The 19,948-nt window shown below is 41.9% G+C and overlaps 1 protein-coding gene across 6 annotated transcripts in view; it reads right to left on the reverse strand.

Annotated features, from left to right (window-relative positions):
* Window positions 1-412: 412 nt before the first annotated feature.
* Window positions 413-19,948, reverse strand: part of pbx3b (pre-B-cell leukemia homeobox 3b) — a 62,356-nt gene continuing 42,820 nt past the window's right edge. The window contains exons 3-11 of one of the 6 annotated variants that reach the window (XM_042488715.1): window positions 15,071-15,312; window positions 13,453-13,643; window positions 12,322-12,457; window positions 11,486-11,515; window positions 6,536-6,701; window positions 5,878-5,955; window positions 5,306-5,418; window positions 4,389-4,478; window positions 413-2,070 (exon numbers count right to left, since the gene is read on the reverse strand). In XM_042488715.1, the coding sequence (XP_042344649.1) occupies window positions 1,978-2,070; window positions 4,389-4,478; window positions 5,306-5,418; window positions 5,878-5,955; window positions 6,536-6,701; window positions 11,486-11,515; window positions 12,322-12,457; window positions 13,453-13,643; window positions 15,071-15,312 (1,139 nt within the window). In that variant the 3' untranslated portion in view covers window positions 413-1,977. Of the gene's footprint in view, window positions 2,071-4,388; window positions 4,479-4,925; window positions 5,419-5,877; window positions 5,956-6,535; window positions 6,702-11,485; window positions 11,516-12,321; window positions 12,458-13,452; window positions 13,644-15,070; window positions 15,313-19,948 lie in introns of those variants that run through there. The other 5 variants (XM_042488711.1, XM_042488713.1, XM_042488714.1 and 2 more) reach the window with 5 other exon arrangements.

Here is a 19,948-nt window from a genome sequence, read left to right on the forward strand (position 1 = left end):
AGTAGTTTATTGCTATTGATTTCTCATTAGTGCTTGTTGTGGTTAGTATTATTGTACTTATTACAATAAATATGACAATATAAATAATAATAACAATTATAATAACTAGTATATAAATAATGGTAATAGTAATAATAGTAATAATAATTATAATAATAATAATATTTATTTTTTATAGGGTGGGGGGCCACCAGGGGGAGCTTGCCCAGGGTGCTGAATGTGCTAGGTCCAGCCTTGGATGGGGGACAGAAACATCATAGCTTCAATATATTTGAAGTCTGTGATGGGGAATTGTGCTTAGCGTCTCTTCCTGACCCAACAAAAGAAAGCACAACGTGCTGTCATGAAAGCAAAAGGTTTATTCATGTTTGAAATTACACAACTACCACAAGGAAGACTTTTCAGTCCAGGGTGTAGTCTGGTTAGAAAGTAACACTAAACATCTTTAATACATTAGAATCACTGCCACAAATCATTTGTCATGACTTTTTCAGTTTCAGAATCACATACAATAGAAAAAAGAGAAAAGAAGTTTTGAACCCTGTTGAACAGAGCTGGAAATGTACAGTTCTGAATACTGAAACCTCTATGCATTACATTATTTTTTTAGAATGATTTTTTTTCTCTTTTTTTCCCCCGCATGATTTAGTAACAAGATGAGCAACATTCAAAATGTTTTTTTTTCTTCTTCAGTATTTACAACAGTTTCACTGTTTGGTGTTAATTTATCAACAATGTTCATCGCGCCCCCGTCGTAAAAGTAACACACCACAAACTTCTTCTTCTTCTTCTTCTTCACCCCCTCCCCACCTCCCCATCTCTTTTTTCACGGTATTAATATTGTTATCATTTTAATTTTTTTATTTTTTGTCATTTTAAGTTGCGGTACAGCAACAGCATTTTATTAAAAGATTAAAATATACATTAGATTACATAGAGGATGAAGAGTTTACAGTGTTACGAGATGTAATCAAAAGAACTACATAAAAACATTAAATAAGGGCAAAAGAAACTATGGCGGTGATATTGTTTAGAGGTAGTAAGTGAGCACTCTAAGCTACAGAAATGATGGAAATGATTGTTTTTTATGAATTTGGATGAGGTAATAAAGCTGTGTATTGATTGGTGGGATGTATAATTACTCTTAAGCTATATTATGTACAACTTTTCCCTGTGTAACGGGGCCTTGTTCCTGTGTGTCATGAGGGAATGATCTATTGTCGAGGGGGGATTTGTTGATAAGCAGTACAAAAAAAAAATGTTTACATATGTACATACTAAACATCAAATTATAAAATATGGAGTGGTGTCATGTTATAGTCAAGCAATCAATTACGCTTCTTTATGTTCCAGAGTTTGAATAGCCATTTCCTTCTACTAATGTATACAGCTGTAAGGCAAAAATAAATCTTGAAAGTAACTACAAAGCTGCCATTGAGCTGTCAACGGTAGCATTGTCGAGTTGCTGGACAAGATTGCGAGCACATTACAGTCAAAGAAACAGCTGCTTTAATCTATGTATTGTACGAACTGAAAGAGAACCCAATTATCAAAATGGGAAGTGGTAATTAAATCAAGAATCAAACAAATAGCCGTTTAAAATGTCACATTAAACGCGCGAGTGTCATCCGGTATTTTAAGTTCAGAGGAGCTAATTATCCTGAAAGTTTACTGAGTATTGTACGTGTGTGTGTGTGTGTGTGCGCTTACCCCTACAACAAACAAATAAGAGAATACATCAGATTTATGAAGACGGAAAGAAAACACTGAACAATCAGGAAACACTTGAGTGTTAATGATGGAGGATGTGTGTGGCGTGGTTGGTGGGAAATTTGAAGGTATAGGAAAAACCAATCTGTTGTGATTTTTTTTTTTTTTGTGTGTGTGTGTGTCTGTGTCTGTGTGTGTATTATCCTCTGCAGTTGCCAGTGAAAAAAGTCCATGCCCAGCTTGAGGCAAAGATGCATTAATAGCGGATCAATTCGAGGTATCGGAGTGCACACTTCCGGGTCCTTCTGTCGGAGATATTACAGAAGACGGAGTCGTTGCATCTTGCCATCCCCCATTAGCCTGGGACAAAAAATGGGGAAAAAAAAAAAAAGGGTTGAGATTACAATCACACACTCTGCAACATGAGCTTGGTACATTTTTAATCCCCAAAATGTAACACAACACTCCAAAAATGGAAACGTGACTTCTGGTTGCGCTCGTGCGGCGGCTGACTTCAAAATGTTTTACATACAGACGATGTGCGTGTGTGTGATTAGTCTTCGCATTACAGTAGCATCAGCAAAGAGGCTCTTGGAAACAAATTTGTCTCGTGTCCCGACCAATGGGAGCGCTCCCTGAAATCAGTGTCTAAGCAGATTTCGGCAGCGGCCGACAGCTTGTCGCTACATATTCTCCTGTCAGTCAGGAAGAGGGAGGGCTCGGGCCGGGTGAGGTGGGGGGAGCTGAGTGGAAGTGACAGGGCAGGGGCCTCTCTGAGAGAGCCAGTCTTAGCCAGCCTGACTTTGCTTTGCTCCAGGCGTGACCTAGCCTTTACTGGATCCTTCTACGTCACCAACAACAAAGCTAAAGGTTAGTCTATGCTAATATATCTATGAGGAACTTTCAGGTTTCTCGCTACAAAAAAAAGGAGCCGCAGTTTGACTTATTTGAAATATTTTATTGCTATTATTTCCTCTCCTGTCACGGTTACTCAGCGCCGTCAGCGGCTGTTTTAGTGCGGATCACGCTGAGCTGTGGTGAGCCAGTAGGCACAGGTCTACACTGCACATGGAAGTGAGAAACCTTGTGAGAAAGTGAAATAACGCTTGATCCTGGTAGGAGCTGACATGTCTAAAGAGCTTATAGCAATAAGGCTTCAGCAAAGCCAAAATGACACCAAAAGCATCGAACGCTGGCAACAGCCCCCACCATTTGTTTACACAAAATGTGCTAATTCTTTTTCACACAAATATATATATATATTTTTTTAATTTCAAGTAACACAGCTGTGAATCTAATACCTTATTTTTTGATGCTTAAGCTTTAAATAATATTAGACTGTGAATATGTGCGCATTTTACCCAACAGGCATAACAATATGAAGAGAGCAAATACAGAGGTTGTGATATAGTGCAGAGAGAGAGAGAGAGAGAGAGAGAGCTGTCTGACACTATTTCTCTCTCTCTCTCTTCATCCTCTCTCATCAACGAAATTAATCTTTGCTCTGATAGCTGATAGCTCGCGCTGCTTTACAAAAAAAAGGAGCCATATCAAACCTCATCAAGGAAGATGGAATTCATGTCGGGAAAAGGGCTGCAGGCGATCACATGTTCATATTTTATCATGAAGATAAGGCTATGGAAATTTCTGTGAAGCATTTCAAAACAGCTAAATGCAACAGATATCGTGGGGAAAAAAAAAAAAAAAAAAAAAAATCATCTCATTTTGGTACGAGTCAAAAAAGTATTAAAAGGTGTTTATTAAAGTAAAGCTGGAGATTTTATTCCCCTGCTGTGTAATGTGTTTTATTAAATGCAAGATGCTGTTTTGGGAAGCTGGAGCACGTGCAAACATGGCCGTAGATTTCAGGGGGGAGCAGGGGACACTACCCCCTCAGTATTTATAATATTTCTAATATGTGTTTGCCCCCCCCCCAGACAATTACAAAAATTAAAGCGGAAAAGGACTTTTATTTTAAGAAATTAAACACATTTCAACCACAAACTGATGAGGAAAAGAAAAAAAAAGATGCATAACAATTAACCAGTTTTGTTTTGCTGCGTTCAGACATCTTTCACGGGCATTTAAACCTCGGGAACTTAAGAAAATTGGTTTCATTTCTTTTGAAGACAGGAAAAAATTTATTGAGCAACTTGCTAAGAAACTGAAAAAAAAAAAAAGGTGACGAGAAAATGACAGTGGGCAGATTATTAAATATCATCCCAAAAAAGGAAAAAAATGTAAAGGAAACCACATTCATCATTTTTATAATTATATTTTTAAAATCATGTTATTTTTTTTCTTTTTGGTTTTTCAGTGTTTTTTTGTATGTTTGTTTGGTTTTTTTGCTTATTTTCATGATTTTTTTTGGTGTAACTTTTCTTGCTATTTTTTTTTTTGTGGGGGGGCATTTCGTGTTAACTTGCACACTTGGCTTCTTCCATTGTTTTTGAAAGAATTCAAGCCAATTTGCTTAGGTTTGAAAAAGTTAACCAGAAAGCAGGAAATGAAGTGTCTGACACACAAATTTCCTGGTGGAGGATCCTCTAAACCTGTCTATCTGTACGTACCAAGAGTATAACGCATTGTATCATTACTGCATGTTAATTATTGTAATTACATATAATTACAATGAAGCGTATTTTCAGAAAAACTGACTTCACAATACCTCTACTTACATTTAACCCATGTGGACTATACATCGTGTTCCCCCCGAGAGCATCATTGTATCCTGCCGTCTGACTGATAACATGGCGCAGGGTATCCACCTGAAGGGGACAGACAAGGTGGACAAGCTGGTCAACTCAGTGTCTCCAAGCAGGTCAGCACTAACTGTAAACATGCTCAGTGAAGCAACAGATACTGACTAGTGTGAAATCACAAAGGGACTCCTGAGACGGCACATTTGTAACACAGCTAATAGATTCTCTAATGAAACAACAAAGGCATACTGATGTTACTAGCATGCTCAAATCTATTACATCTTCTATAAGGGCTATGGAATAATAAACAAAAGTCAAAAAAAAGAAAAAAGTATGCTTTCAATTAGCTTTTATTTTTACTTAAATAATAAATAAGCATTTTTTTTTCTGCATGGTAGCGATTGTGTTGTGCAGCTGCATTAAACTTACAAAATGGAAGACATCAACAACAAACAATAACAGGATGAGACAGGAAGATAGCAATATACAGAAAAATACAGAAAAAAGGGGGAGAACACAGTACCAAAAACCCAATACCAACCCAAGAGTTCAAGTCAAAGCCAAATGCATTCACAAAAATGTTAAGATGTTTGGAATCAGGAGATTGCTTTGCGGCATGATAGCAGTGGGGTGGGATTATATTTTGGCTGCCAAAATATTCCATCCAAAGCGAAATAGTCAGTAAACACTTTAGTCAATCAGAGGTTATGGGAGGCCTCGCTGTGGTAATTTGAACTGCCCTTCTCGCACGAGCAGCGTGTTTGTTTTTGTTTTTTTTGTACTTTCTATTTGAGCGTGCTTCAGACTGCACTGTGGATGGCTCAGTACACAGGCAAGACAAGGACAGCTTTCTGCGCTGGTAGTCAGGAACTGTCCCCGTTTGTTGATCCTACCTGTGACTGTACATTGGCTCCGACTTGTGCCCCTTGGTAAGAATCCCCATTCAGACTCTGCATGCTCAAGAACATGTCCCCAGAGTTTGGGAGGTTAAAAGAACCTGAAGAACCTGGAAAGGGAGGATGTAAGTAGCTGAATACATGAGAAGGCTATAAAGGGAGAGCACACACACACAAATACACACACACACACACACACACACACACACCACACACGTGTCTGCATACACAGACCCAACTCAAGCAGACAAATACACTGAAGAAAGACTCCCATAAAGCAGGCAACTACAAGGGTGAGGGAAAGAAGCAAAGAAAGAAACAGAAAGGGACGATATGCAGAGGGACTGAAGGGGATCTTTTTTTTTTTCTTTTACAAATGCAGTAGACACAAATGAAATGAAATTCACACGACACAAGGGGGAGGGGTTGGAGGGGGGGCAGTTCTATATTGTGGTTGGTCGCTTAAGCTCCCAATTGTTCCACATCACCTACTTCCAATCTAACGTTGGCAGGGAGGTATCACATGGTAAATGACAAGGACAATAAGAAGCTTATGAAAAGACCAGTACCAGTAAACATGTTGGTTAAAAGAGTGTTTTTGCTCTCTGCAGAATCCAGCTGAAACTCTTCATCTTTCATCTGGAATCCTGGGTGCAAGAAAAAGGGACCACTTCATAAGCTTACCACACCCCGACGCAGGTCAACCAAGTCCAAACTCAGCATTACATCACTCATTAAAGCGCACTAAACAGGCTTCCTGTTTTTGACTCTTATTCGACATGAACTGCATATAATACTATTACTGTAGGTAAAATGCTCCCAGCAATTATGTGTGATCTTATTTAGCAAAAAAAATAAAATAAATGCACTTCCATTCAGCGGGACTACATACCATTACATTACAAATGACAGGAAGTTGACAGAAAGTCAAGGGAAAACAAATCCCACTGGCATCCTTCTCAATTTTTTTTTTTTTTTTCATTATTTTGCCAAAAATACATGTGTTCTCGGTTCACAAGTCAGGAACGCTCTCTTTATGCATGAGTTTGCTTGGCATCAACTGTCTTATAGACAGGAGACACTGTGATCCCCAAGCTGGGAGCAGAGCCTGTCACTCTTGGCTGTGTGAATGGTGCATGAGAGAGTGAGGCAGGTAGGCAGCGGGTTAAGGGCTGAGGTAGAGGGCAGATCTGTTTTTTTTTTTTGACTATATGCAGGAGTGCCTACCGGAGTTAGGTGTGGTAGGGGAGTTGGCCTGGCTGTTCTGCACTGCAGCGGCTGCAGCGTGTGCTGCATTTACAGCAGTCTTGGCGGCATACAGGTTGGCTTCTTCCTGAAACTTGCCGATATTTTTCTTGTACCGGATCCTTTTGTTGCCAAACCAGTTGGATACCTGTGTGGTAGAGCAGAAGGAGGAGGAGCAGAGGAGTCAGACGTCAAGCAGCCACAGCACCGTGCACTGAGCAGTGTGATTGTTTCAAGATGTCATGTTTGGGTCCATCAAGTACCCAATTCCCAGCCCCTGCAGTAATGTCCGCCGGGTACACAAGCTAATTAAGCCATAATCAGGAGCCACTTGTGTCTTCTCATGGATGGGAGCATGACATGCTCTCGGATCTGTCTCCTGACAAAACTAAAACACAAGGGGCTCCTATTGCACAGACACTTAAGTCAATGTATTATAGATATTTCTCATATCAGGGCTGATATGATTCAAAACTTAATATTTCCCCTAGTGAAATATAAAAATGTTCTACCCTCTAAAAAACATCAGTGATTCCAGATCAGTGAGTCTAGGTGATTGACACCTTATGTAAATGCAGTTATAAAACGTTAATGTAAATGATTTAATTTGTAAGACAAGTGAGCAAATGCATCCACAAATAGTTTGTTATATGTAAGGCAGTATGTCATAAATCTGACGTAAACAAAAGCACGGCAAACACACCATATATTTGTGTTCAATATTGGACTAAAATTCTTATAATAACCTCATAAACAGTCAGCCTTAATTAAAGGCTGGCTTGGCTAGCACATGAGAGCTTTAATAAATGACAAAACATTAATACAGCAGAGAGTGTTAATGTGTGTGCGTGTGTGTGTATGTCTGTGTGTGCCTGCTCAGTCATTCGGGAAGCAACTTTTGTTTGTAATTATCAAAAACAAGAGTTAGAGGGTAAAGAACTGCAGACATGTGAAGCAGTAAACACAGTTTATCGAGGCAGTCAGTGTTAATTGATGTGTTTAAAGACAAAAACAAATATTTGACCAAAGTAAGATGGAACTCTAAAGGCACAAGGAAGTTCAAATTAATGTCTGAAAGTGTGTGCGTGTGTTTAGATTTAGGGCTCTTTGTAACGCTAATTTTGTTGAACTTAAACGATGACATGCGACATCAGTCAGCGGCTGAAAAGTTGGGGTGAACCTTATGTGTGAGTGCTGGCTCTGCAATAACAGTGGGATAATAATGAGATGATGCTTGTTTTTAATGGTTCTATAAATTAGAGTGTCTTGTCGCTGCCGCTGCCCCCCTCTCAGGCCCCTACAGCCCACGGCTGGACCAGCCAAAGAGCAGCTGCCCCTAATGACGCTTTATTTAATTTCCACCCATGTGCTTAAATTTTAATATCCCCAGCAGCCCGCCAATGCTGTGGCGTAAAAAACTGACTGGATTTGCAGGACATCAGATCATTTCTATCCTGCACGTCTCTGTGCTCTAAATCTTTAATATCTAGGCAATTAAAATTAATGACCATTCAGGCGAGGCCCACTGTTGGCAGGGTTTCCTTGACATCAATTGTTTGATGGGTTTACCTAGAGGTTAAACTAACAAGCAAGGTTTAATTGGAAGCAATGAAAGCCCTGGCCATCATCCTTTTTACTTAACCTGCTTATGGTGGATTGTGGAGCCAAAGACGATGCAATATTCTCGCTCTTTTCGACAGCCCACAAAGTGCCCACAAACCCCCGGAAATCATAGGAAATGTTTTTCTAAAGCTCATCAGTCTGTTTAATTTAACAGAAACGTCCATGCAAACAGTGTATTACACAGAAGTACATTTATTAAAATGTCAGTTGGGGTGTTTGCACATGAAGACATATTTGTATCATTAAGTCTGAAAGCTGACAGCGGCAGATAGACACTAGTTTTTTTTGTCCTAAATAAGGCAGTGATGCATGCTAATTCTAGCATTTATATTAAAATGTGATTATTTCAGAAGTTAGGAACAGCTGAAACAAACTTTAATCTGCTCTTGTCCTTTATGATGAAGTGTGTCATGACTGTATTCTGCCACTATATGGTGTTACAAGCCTGGACAGACTCAGCAGCGTTGGCATCAAACCCTCCAGATGTTACACCACCCTTCTGCACTCCGCGACGCACCTCTTCTCTCCTGCCCACTGAACTCCTGCTTTAGTGATTCCTGGGTTCAGCTAAATATTGAACAAAATGCATGGCACTGTAAGGTGTGGAGCACAACCCAATCTACAGAACTAATTCCCTTTTATCTTGTGGCAGGCCATGCATTCAATTGACTCCTATGTGTGGTGAGAGCCAGGTTGTGAGATTGAATTACCTGACATCAGCAGCCTCAAAGGCAGCGATTGTATAATGACCACGCAGACTCCTTGCAAGAACACAATACCGTTTCCTCCTTCGCTGCCCACTAGAGAAGCCGCGGAGCTGTGGTTAATAATTCAAACTATTTCACCCTATTTCAGGTCAATACGTCCTTGCTAGTTGATGTAAGGCAATGCATGATCTGTCTACGATCTCAATGTATCTGAGATTACAAAGCCCTAAGCCTTAAATACAAATACAAAAGGTGGGCTCACTAGCTGTGGTACCATCAATTATACAGGCAGCATTAAAAATGAATAAGAGCTCAAGTCTTGGCTTCTCTAAATTCACTATGATCTGAAATATTGAAAAGTGTCGCTCAGAAGAAAAATGTAAGCAATGTAAATGAGCCTCTGCGCAGGAATCTGCCTTAAATGTGGAACATTTATATCAAATGTGGACTCCGTAAACCCAAACAACAACCATCCAATCCTATGCCTTCATTCAGGAGCCCAGCACAGCGCATGCAGAGTGACAAAGGGAATGAGACGACATCCTGCATTTAGAGAGCCACTGTCAATAGCTCATCGCACTCTCATGATTCAGTATTACAACTTAGGTAGTGGTTTCAGTGCAGCATTTCGATAAAACTCTAGATTTGAGCTGCAGGAATCTCTTGAGGTAAAAAGGCTTCATGCTCAGGGAAAACGACTCTGCATCACTTGCATTTTCAACGATCCCTGCTGAAATGATGCAGGGTGTTTCGTCAGCGATGATGTATCGAGCAAAGCTGCAGACTGCTATTGGCATACCATTCACGACGGATGGTTTTTACTTAATGAACCGCTCGTGCATTTAGCAAAGCCCCACAAATAAAAGTATTCTGTGGGTGTTTGAAAAATTACTTAGCCCAGGACTTGAGAGTGGCCTCAGCGAGCGGCGTGCGACTCTGAGAGGGCCGGGGCCACGGTGAGGGATAACACACTTACGGCATCATGTCGAGCCTCCGACTTTGTTACTCACTTAAAATGAGCCAAAGCACTAAGAATAAGTCAATAAGAATGTCTGCGTGGCCCTCCGCCGGTCGAGGAGTATGCCACTAATGGGGCCTGAGATGAGCTGAAGTGAATTTTTAAAAGCCCTCTAATTTCTGCATAGACTGATTTGTTCTCATGGGAACTGAACGGTGGCTTGTTGTTGTTTTTTTTTTTTTGCAAAGCACTCAGAAAACAGAGTGGAGCTCCATTTGTGAGGGTCGGGTGGCCATTTCTTTAAGGGCTATAATAGCAATCATGGGGCGGGTAGGAGAGGTAAATAATCTCAGTTTGAAGATTTAAAAAAGACCACACAATCAGTTGACGCTCTACAACAAACAATAAAATAAATAATGTGGTGAACAATAGCCAAAAAGTAAAACTTCATGTGACACATTTGTACACACATAATATGGTGATAACATGGGTGTAGTTTAAAAAATATGTGTTCTTGTGTGATTTACAGGTGGGATGTAAATGCTGATTATCCATTCTTTTTTTTAAATGTAAATTCACATTAAAGGGATAGTTCAGATTTTTTTTAAAGTGGGGTTGTATGAAGCACTTATCAATGGTCGATGTATGACACACAGTAGATGGTGGTCGGCGTTTCCCCAGTTTGGAGAAGCATACAGGAGTCTAACATGGAAGCTAAGCGATCTACTGCTGTGGAGGGGTCAGCAACAAAACAGTTTTTACCCACCTAAAAAAAAAGTCAAAATCAAAATAAAAAAAATCAATATCAGTTTAAATGTACACTATAATGAGAGTATTTTTACTGCTTTACCTTAATGTAAGATAACAATTTTCCATTAAGAAAATGAATTAAAAAGATTGCTCTCTTCAAAGCCAGACTCCACTGAGAAAAAACTGTGATTTAACATCGCTGAATACTGGAGCTGATGGTTTACCGCTGCTTTGAACAGGGGCATTTTTGTGTTATTGTGTGTTTGTTTAAAAGGGTTTGTTCGGATTCACCGAAGTCACACAATAACACAAACTAACTAACTGATTAAAGCAGCAGCAGCAGACTAGCAGCTCCTGTGTTGAGTGAGCTAAAAATACAGTTTTTTCTTAATGGAGTCCGGTAGCTTTGACAAGAGCATAGATGGGGATCTTAAGCTTTTGATTGCTTCCACGTCCAAACAGACTGACTGGCATTAAGGTGAAGCAGTGGAAATACTCTCAGTATAGCGTACACGTAAACTGATACGGACTTTTTAGGTAGGACTTTGTTTTAGGGGGATAAAAAATACGTTTCGTTTCAGATCCCTATCTACAGCAGTATATTACTTAGCGTCCATGTCTGAATGCAGCCTGCTTCTCCAAACTGGGGGTGTGCTGACAAACATCCACTGTAGGTAACACACTGATTAAGGTTAAGTACCCTATACAACCCCACTTCAAAAGATCCAAACTTTCTCTTTAAAACACTAAAATTCAGTACATTAGCATTACTCCAGAAGTGTGAGGGAGGGAGGTTCTGTGCAGTGGAAAATTTGTGAGGCTGTTACTGTACATACATAAACATAGGAGGTACAAAAAATGAAAAACAGTGGATCAGGAGAAGTTATGACATACCTGTGATACTGTGATGGTGCTTCCCACCCCCTGAAGGCAAAAAAGAATGGGCTTTTACAGTATCTGACTCTTCATGACTACACTCAATACCCCCTCCCCACACAGAAAAAAACACGGCAGATTATTGTATAGATTCTGTGATATAGTGTCTCATGAGGACAGCCATAGAACAATAGAGTATCAAAAAAAATCTAGATAGTAGTCACAATCATAGCAAGAAAAAGAGAGCACAGGATAATAATACTGTGGATGTGGGGGTTAGGTGTGAGAGATATTGCCTTCAGGTTTACCCAACAAGCAGGCTATGCTATATATATATAAATATATATATATATGAAGTGGGAAAATGTTACTGTGAATTAGCAGAGAGAGAGAGTCCTGCAAGGTCACTTGAGCAGCAAACATACAAATAAATAGCCGGTATCATCTAGTGTTTTCAAGCACCAGACTTAACTGCTTTTCTTAAAGTAATGGATGATGCCATTTTTCTTCCCAGCTTATGACCTGAGCGACTGACCAGGCAACAGAGAGAGCACACATGGTGGATGGGAATGAGAGGGGAAAATGGCAGGGGACCCAGCGTTAGGCAAGGGGGGGGTGGCTAAGGAAGGACAGCATAGTGCTTTGATTGAGGCCGAGATGATATAGGCCTCCCCTCCCTGTGGCCCTGCTCTGACTGACTGGGACCAGCCTTGACTGAAGCATCATTAGGCAGCCACAATGTCAAGGTTAGCTAAGGACATTGTGTCTTGGTGGTGTGACCTACGGTAACTATCCCTCTAGGCTTTTCCCCACCCTGATTACCCACCAGCTACTGTTAGATGAGCACTACCCACCTGGGAAACTGTGATGCTGCACTTCTTGGCCAACTCCTCTTTAGCCTCCTCGCTCGGGTATGGGTTGCTGAGGTGCGAGTAGAAGTATTCGTTCAAGATTTCCGTCGCCTGCTTGCTGAAGTTTCTCCTTTTCCGCCTGAGTGGGGAGCACAACGAGAGAAAAAAGGGCCGAGCGAGCCTATTAGTGGGGACCAGCATTAACTCATCCATTTGGATCGCACAAATTGCACAATCAATCTCACACATAAATGGTGAAAATAATGAGGAATGGGGCTCTAAGGGCCCTCAGGAGCAGAATATCGTGTCCTGCTCCAAGAGTCTCGTCAACACACAGAAGAGCAGACTCCGACCAATAAAGTGACAAGTGCACAAACACACACACAAAACACATACAATGTTTAATTTGGTCTGTTGGTCTCCAATCTCCAGTCCAAGCGTGTAATGTGTGGAGTTTAGTGCAGCGGATGGGTGGGCTTTGTGATGGAGCGCAAAGCCCAGTCGGAGTGCATCTCGGTACATTATAGAAATCACGGCATGCACAGTTGAGCATTGTTCCTGAAGTGCCACAGCCCCAGGGATCTCCAGCAGAAACAAGCAAACTCTAACTAGATCTGGGTCCCCGTCCCTCCCAAGGGCACTACTTATCATGTTGTTGAGCATTTGCTTATTTTTGCCTTGTTTACTGCGCTTCACGCAGGCAGTGGGCAAGCAAATGTGCTTCCACTCGGCTTGTTTGGCCCCAAACTTGTGCCGCTCTCCACCGAGTGCCCACACTGTTAGCGATTAGAGTAATCCACAACACCTGCTGATGACCTCCCCTCCATCCATTACACATGACTCGGCCCCCGTTTCATTTTGGTCTTAACTGTTCTCAGGTGTGGGGCCATGATAGTCTTGGAAATGGATAATGCATGGAGCATGGACATAATTAAAATCATGCATCTCTGCAGTGCTCATACTGTGTGCTGTGCCAGAAAAGTGGGAGAAAGAAACAAACTTTTTGACCTGCACACAGTCTAAAAATGACCTCGCCCACTGGATTTGCTTATATAGGTCATATATAAGCAACAGAAGTTTCTAGATACCAACACACACACACACAAATTTCTATACGCTACACGATCCACTGACCTGGCATCAAGGAATCTGGAGCGCAGGATCATGACAGCCTCACAGGTGCTCTGTTTCAGTTGCATCTGGATGGAGCTGAATTTACGGTGGATGATTCCCACCATGCGCTCAATCTCTTTGGGTGAGATGGGCCGCGTGCGAGACTGTTCCCTCAGCAGGTTCATCACATGGGTAGTGAATTCGTTACATGCCTGCCAAGTGACAGAGAGACACAAAGTGCAGCCAAAGTGAGTTCTGTAAACGTCCCAAGTCACAGCAGTGAACTTACAAAAGCTCTTTGACTGATATTCTTAACGTTGTGCACATTTTTCATACAAGAAGTTCATTACATGCGAACTCTTTTTGCTAAAAGCTTCAACAGACCGCGCTGTTTATATATTACACTGATGACATAATAGGTGAAGTCATCTTTGAATATAAATGCAGATTTGCAATTTGGCTTGGCCCTAATGCGAGGCGAATTTAAACAGCTTTTCGTTAAATCAGTAGTTCATACATGATTAATTAGAATAACTCATTTACGTAGTGCACACTTTAGCTCATTACTCTGAGTAAAATTCGTTAAGTATTTACATTTAGATAATTAAAACCTGGAAACACCCTTAAGAAAGATGCATTTACTCCGGGCGAAGTGTTGTGTGCCCCCGCGTACCCACCTTCTCTCTCAGAGAGCACAGAGTAAATTAGTCTAATTTACCTCACCGGCTTGCTGAAGCATCACTGTTACACCTTCTATTTTCGCCCCATAATGCGTGTGTTTAATGGCGAGCTCAAAGTGCTAGGTGAAGGAGCTGATCATACTTTCATTTAACACAGATGACTAAGGCTCTCCTTTCGATCTCTATAATCAGCTACAACGCAGTGAATAATACCGCAATTTTTTTCTCCCAAAGCTGATGACACATTCTCCCCCATCATGCATATTCTCTGCAATTTTCTTGCTAATGCAGGGAATAAGCTGTTCTGCGTGTTCTGAAGTGATGTAAAGTACAACTCAATGGGCCCATTTGAACGCAAACTGGAATTCCAAATAGCTGGTAGTAACATAGTTATTTAAACCTTTTGACTGTGAGAGAAATACAAAATTGATGTATTTGACTTTTCTTTGAAGTGGTGCAAGGAGAGGTATTTCCAGCAATGCCTCTAGAAGTTTTTAACAGGGGTGGCCAAATAAATGTAGCCCCATTTATAAAGATCTTGGGGTGCACAGCAAAATCAAAAACCACAACTGAATTTCAGGAATTCGAAAACCATGTTAACATCGAGAGTTTTGAAATCAAGAGTCACTGGTGGTTAAGTCCAAGTCATTGCAAGTTCTTTGAGACTTTGAGTCAAGTCATGTGACTCAAGTCCACACATCTGGCTGGATGTCTTTTTCCTTAATAAGACAAATATACAGTTTTAATTTAAAGGAGACAGTAATGACAGCCTCTAATTTTTTTTTTGTTGGGGAGTAATTGAGGGATCCAGCAATTTTATCATGCGGGCCATGACCACCCCTCGCCTTCCCTTAGAGGCGCCGCTGGGTATATAAAACATAAAGAAAAAAACAGAATCCTAGAGCCATTTTCGGAATGATCTTAACCTCGATCTTAAGATTGCAAATACGCCCTCTCACCTGCTCGTATTTCTCCAGCTCCGTGTGGTAGATCTGTCTGATCTGGGTGAGTTTGGCTCTGTAGTCGGAATGTTCGATGGAGTTGTCGGCTGCCCCGCCGGAGGCCGCGGCTGCAGCTGCAGCGGCAGCAGATCCGCCGCCTTTCTCTGGTCCCGCCACACCCTCTGCCAGCAGCATGTTGTCTAAACGCATGAGCTGGGGGTCTGGGGGGTCTTCCTCCTGGGCACCACGGATGCTGAGACCTGAAGGGACACATAAAGCAGGGACAGCAGGTTAACTAATGCCATCCAGGGACAAAATACTACTTATAGTGAAAAATAAAACACATGAAATAGGCTTGGACTGAATAGTTAAGAGCAATTAAAAGCATTATGTCTGTGTAGTCTGCTATAGTGTGATGTTTCCCCTGCAGGTATGAACTGGGTGCCTCCTGTGTATGTGCTGTGTTCCTGTCGCCCATGTCTATGCCTGTTCGCTTTTATTTACACACTGCGCTGCACACTGTGTGTACGGGAAGGCTGACATGACAGCAACATCCATAAACTGACAAATGCTCAATGGTGAAGTGGCACTTCTACTCTGCGAAAGGATGCTAAACAGAAAACTATACCTCCAGTGAGTGTCTCTGTCTTTGACACAGTGAATGCTGGGAACTCCAAAAAAAAGTAACCTCGTTTCTATTTGCTTATGAGGTTTTGAATCTCGCATTATTTTACCATCCGGATTTTGCAATATTCTAAGAAGTAATAAAAATGTGCTGGTGAAGTCAAAATCTACATACAGCGAAATGAGCGCCGAGTCAATTTTATGTAAACTGCTCATTCATGAATTTGCTCTCAGACCCCGCTGTTCATTTCCTCCAGTTTTCTGTCTCGCCGGTCTGTCAGCGAGTCGTAATCACCCAGCAGATAGCGTACATGCACACCTTGATGCATTGGCAATGCAGCCACAATGCCAGGGCTTTACAGAGAATAAACAAACAACAGAACACTGCAGGTCAGAATTAAAACAAAAACAAGCTGGAGCAATCCACTCTAATAAGTGGATAAAAATGTGGCTCAATGGGCAGTAAATACTGAGTGGCTACTCGAACGTTATGATTACCAGAGTTGTTTCAATTCAATAATCCCTCCCGCAATTCAGGGATTTTCAACAGCTCATTACAGCTTCATTAAGATATGGCCAGCCAGTGGATGCTAAATAAGAAGATTAGTGGCTCTATTGTGTCAGCCAGTAGGCATGCAATCAGAGAAGCCCTTTTACCACGCTTTGACCGACTGACCCTGCAAACCATCCACAGGAGGAAATACTAGAGAGAAAGCACTCCTTTTCTTCTGTCCGTCTTTCTAAAAAACTGATTTAAAAAAAATAATAAAAAATATTAGGCATCATTTTGTAACCTCTGATGTTTTCATCTGTGTTTTTGTTCGACTGCAGCTCCACTGAAAAACAAATTTGCCTCTATTTATGGATCGGCTGGCTTTGAGTCTTTTAGGTGTAATGGTGTGAGAGGAGTGGATGAATGTGGCTATTTGTGTTGGAGACATTGAGATGCTGGACAAGGCTCCATCAGGCTTCGCAGAGCCAAGCCATCCATGTGGACAATATGCCGCTGCTCCACTAACCCTCATCCACATCACACTGCATCTGCGCAACTCCACCCCAAAGCTCTCGTTCTGGACGGCCTCAACTGTTTCTATTCCAGTTTTTTGTGCAGCGCGAAAACAAAATGCCGCATGATTCAAATGTTGACTGACCAGACGCCTGGCTACATATCTCAACATGCTCTAATAGCTGGTGGTTTGTCTGCCACTACAGCTCATATTTTCCTAATTCAGTATTTACTCCCACTCTCTCTCAACTTGAGCTCAGCGGGCTGCGCTTGCCTTTGTGCTGCGGGTGGTGGTAAGTAGGTAGGCATGTTTTTCATGTCAGGTATATTAAATATAACTCTGGGACGCAGCGTACATTTCCACACCAAACCCAGTTGTCACTTTCACTCCACTCACTCTATATCCAGGGGAAATGCAGCTGAGGGAATTTACAGGGCTTTTCAGCTAAATGGGCATAAATCACCAGTTTCATTCAAACTAAATAATCACAGACCATAAAGAGCAACTAGTCTCTTACCATATATTACCACAAAGTTCCTGTGTGCAATAATGTGGCCATTCAAAGGAAAACAGAGCGAGACATTAGAAAGTGACATGTAATCCTGTTAGTCTACTGACATGCGGAGTGGCCGTGACATTTTTATCATACGTGTCCATTTCTATTTGGGAAATCAGCGGGATAAAAATGATTACCGCGCTGCCCTGAGAAGCAGACGGCCCCTGCAGGAGTCCACCAGGGTGTATTTGTGCCACAGCAGTTACGGCTGGCCATTCATAACACACATGTTTAGAGGCACGATGTGTCTGTCTCAACACAAAAAAAATTAGAAAAAAATATAAAAACATAGCCTACAGACAAAAAATTTTAAAACGGGTATCTTGCTGTGCACCTTTGTTGGAGGAGCTTCACTGTCTAAGCTCAGCATCATCACACGACTTGCACAAAATAGGCTCCGGCGAGATAATATCTTTAATTTGCTGTGCGGTTGACAAATCTGTATAGTAACTTGCAAAGCCACAGTCACATTCTAGCACTGCAAATGCTGCTTGCCTGCTCAAATCTTTATCCTGTTTTTGTCTGACGATATGGGTATTAAAACAAGTTTGGGCACCCGAGTTTAGCTCTAATCCACCTCCACAGTCAAAGTGGGATTAATCTCAGTGCAAAGGGAAAGTGCGGGAGTCGTGTCACCTTGGTGAAGCCTGAGAGCAATTGGAACTTAAGAATGAAAAATCCATATATGGTCTGGTTATTTCACATGATGATGCCGGCTCACTTAATTACCAGAGCGAATTTAATGATGTAAAAGAGAGAAGAAAAAAAAAAAAATCTGAAATTGTTATAACATGTCCTTAATCTGCCTCGTTTGTCATTCAACAATTCAGGTGAAGTAGCTGGGGAAAAAGCACTTGCCTATATGATTGTTCCTCATTTCTCCTCTGTGGCGGAGACAAAAGGAGACACTGTGATTAATCCATCCCTATCAGTCAGGGGTGGTTCTCCTTTTCATTTTTTACAGGTTTCACCGTCCGTATCAGATCCGAGGAAGTAACAAATTTGACAGATAAAGACAATGCAGCCCTTTTCTCTCATATACTCTCCCCTGTTCTCTGTTTATAATCATTTCCGGTTCTGGGCTGTTGTCTCGTACATCATTCCCTGCTTGAAGCCCTGACAGTGATCTGAGCACTGCCTCGGGCCGCTCTCCTTTTCCTCCCACCTCTTTTTCCCCCCTGTGCCCTCTTTTATTCCGTGGGCTTAGCTGACCTTTGGCCTGCTGCTTGTTTACTCTCATCACTGAAGTGTGAGCAGGAGAGCCATAAAGGCAGAGCCCTGCTGGGTTAATGTGGCCTGCTGAAGAGGGAAGGGGTGGCTCTGGGCTTCTGCACCTCATTCTGCTGCACTGAATGCACTGTCAGATGCCAGACAATACACTAGAAGAGCAGAGCGCAGATAAAGCCAGAGATTTTGTTTGTTTCTTTCCAATGCTTTTTTGAGACAATAAAATGTTGGTGTGTTTGTTTAACTGTGTTTGACGATTCACCGTTTCTCCGTTACTTCCACCACTGTTTCCAAAACATCCTGTTCATTACAAGTAACCCTGACCTCCTGCAGCTCCTCTCCTACCCAGTGCCTCCAGTGAGCTCTGGCCACAAATCGACACTCTGTTCATCTAATTGCATTGATCCGCAAAGGTCTCCCAAAGCTAACTAATCGAAACAGAATTTATTTTCTGTCAATATTTGCAAAGGTCATCTCTCTTAAAGCCGTGGAGTAGACGGTGTGAGCAGAGAGGCGGCTCGGAGCAGGAGCAGGAGGAGGAGGAGGAGGAGGAGGAGGGGAGGACCGTGGCATCTAGCCTGTTACTGAGGCTCGTCCAAGGTGAGCTTTAACTCTGGCTTGGCACTCAGGATCCAAGGCTTCTAATCCACCGTGTTATTAAAACCCGCTGCCAAAGCAACACACTAGAGACTACAGAGGGCTTAGAGTATCCATTTCACAAAGAGGCCAGTGTCACTACAGCCGCGTTCCACGTCTCCTTTGACTTCATATCATCTCCTTTGTCGTGGCGCCTGGATCAGTGACTTTCAGCTCTAGAAGCAGGGAGCTGGATCAAATTACCATTGAAAATCTTTTGTTCTGACAAATGAAACATAAGGATCCTCTTTCATCGACGTTCTTAAAGGCTTTTTTAAGCTTGGCCTACATCCACATGGCACAAAGAATCTGAGAGAATGCCTGCGGGCTCTCTCTAGCATGTACAGTAATTAACATGCCATTAACACATTAATACACATTAACTATTCCCAATGTTAATGGCAGAGTAATTACCATACCTGATACCGCACTGTGGGGAAGCCAAAGCACATTTGCCACTTTGTGTTTCACTTTTCTTTGTTGACGAGCTGAAAAGAATCATTTGGGAAGATGGCTCATCCTTCTCTCCTCTGAAAATATCAGCGTCCAACGCATGCGTTAGGCAGAACATGGCTGTTCAGATTTAACTAAAGACGCACCTAAAAAGAAGGAAGTTCGCATTGAAAGCAACTAAGGAGTGGTTTTAGAGGTGAGGCTGAAATACTGGAGGGGACAGAGCGTCTGGTGATTAAATGTGGAGCAAAAGGAGGCAGGGAATGGGCCCTAAACTGGGGAATCCCTGTCTACAATGATGATGTATTTCCTCCCAGTGCGGTGAGTGATAAGCTAATCAGCCGCGCTGACAGTGAAGTGTTACAGCCCCTCAGTGCTAGGTCAAGACTTCTC

Source organism: Plectropomus leopardus, chromosome 6, assembly GCF_008729295.1.
Source record: "Plectropomus leopardus isolate mb chromosome 6, YSFRI_Pleo_2.0, whole genome shotgun sequence".
Classification (NCBI taxonomy): Eukaryota; Metazoa; Chordata; class Actinopteri; order Perciformes; family Serranidae; genus Plectropomus; species Plectropomus leopardus.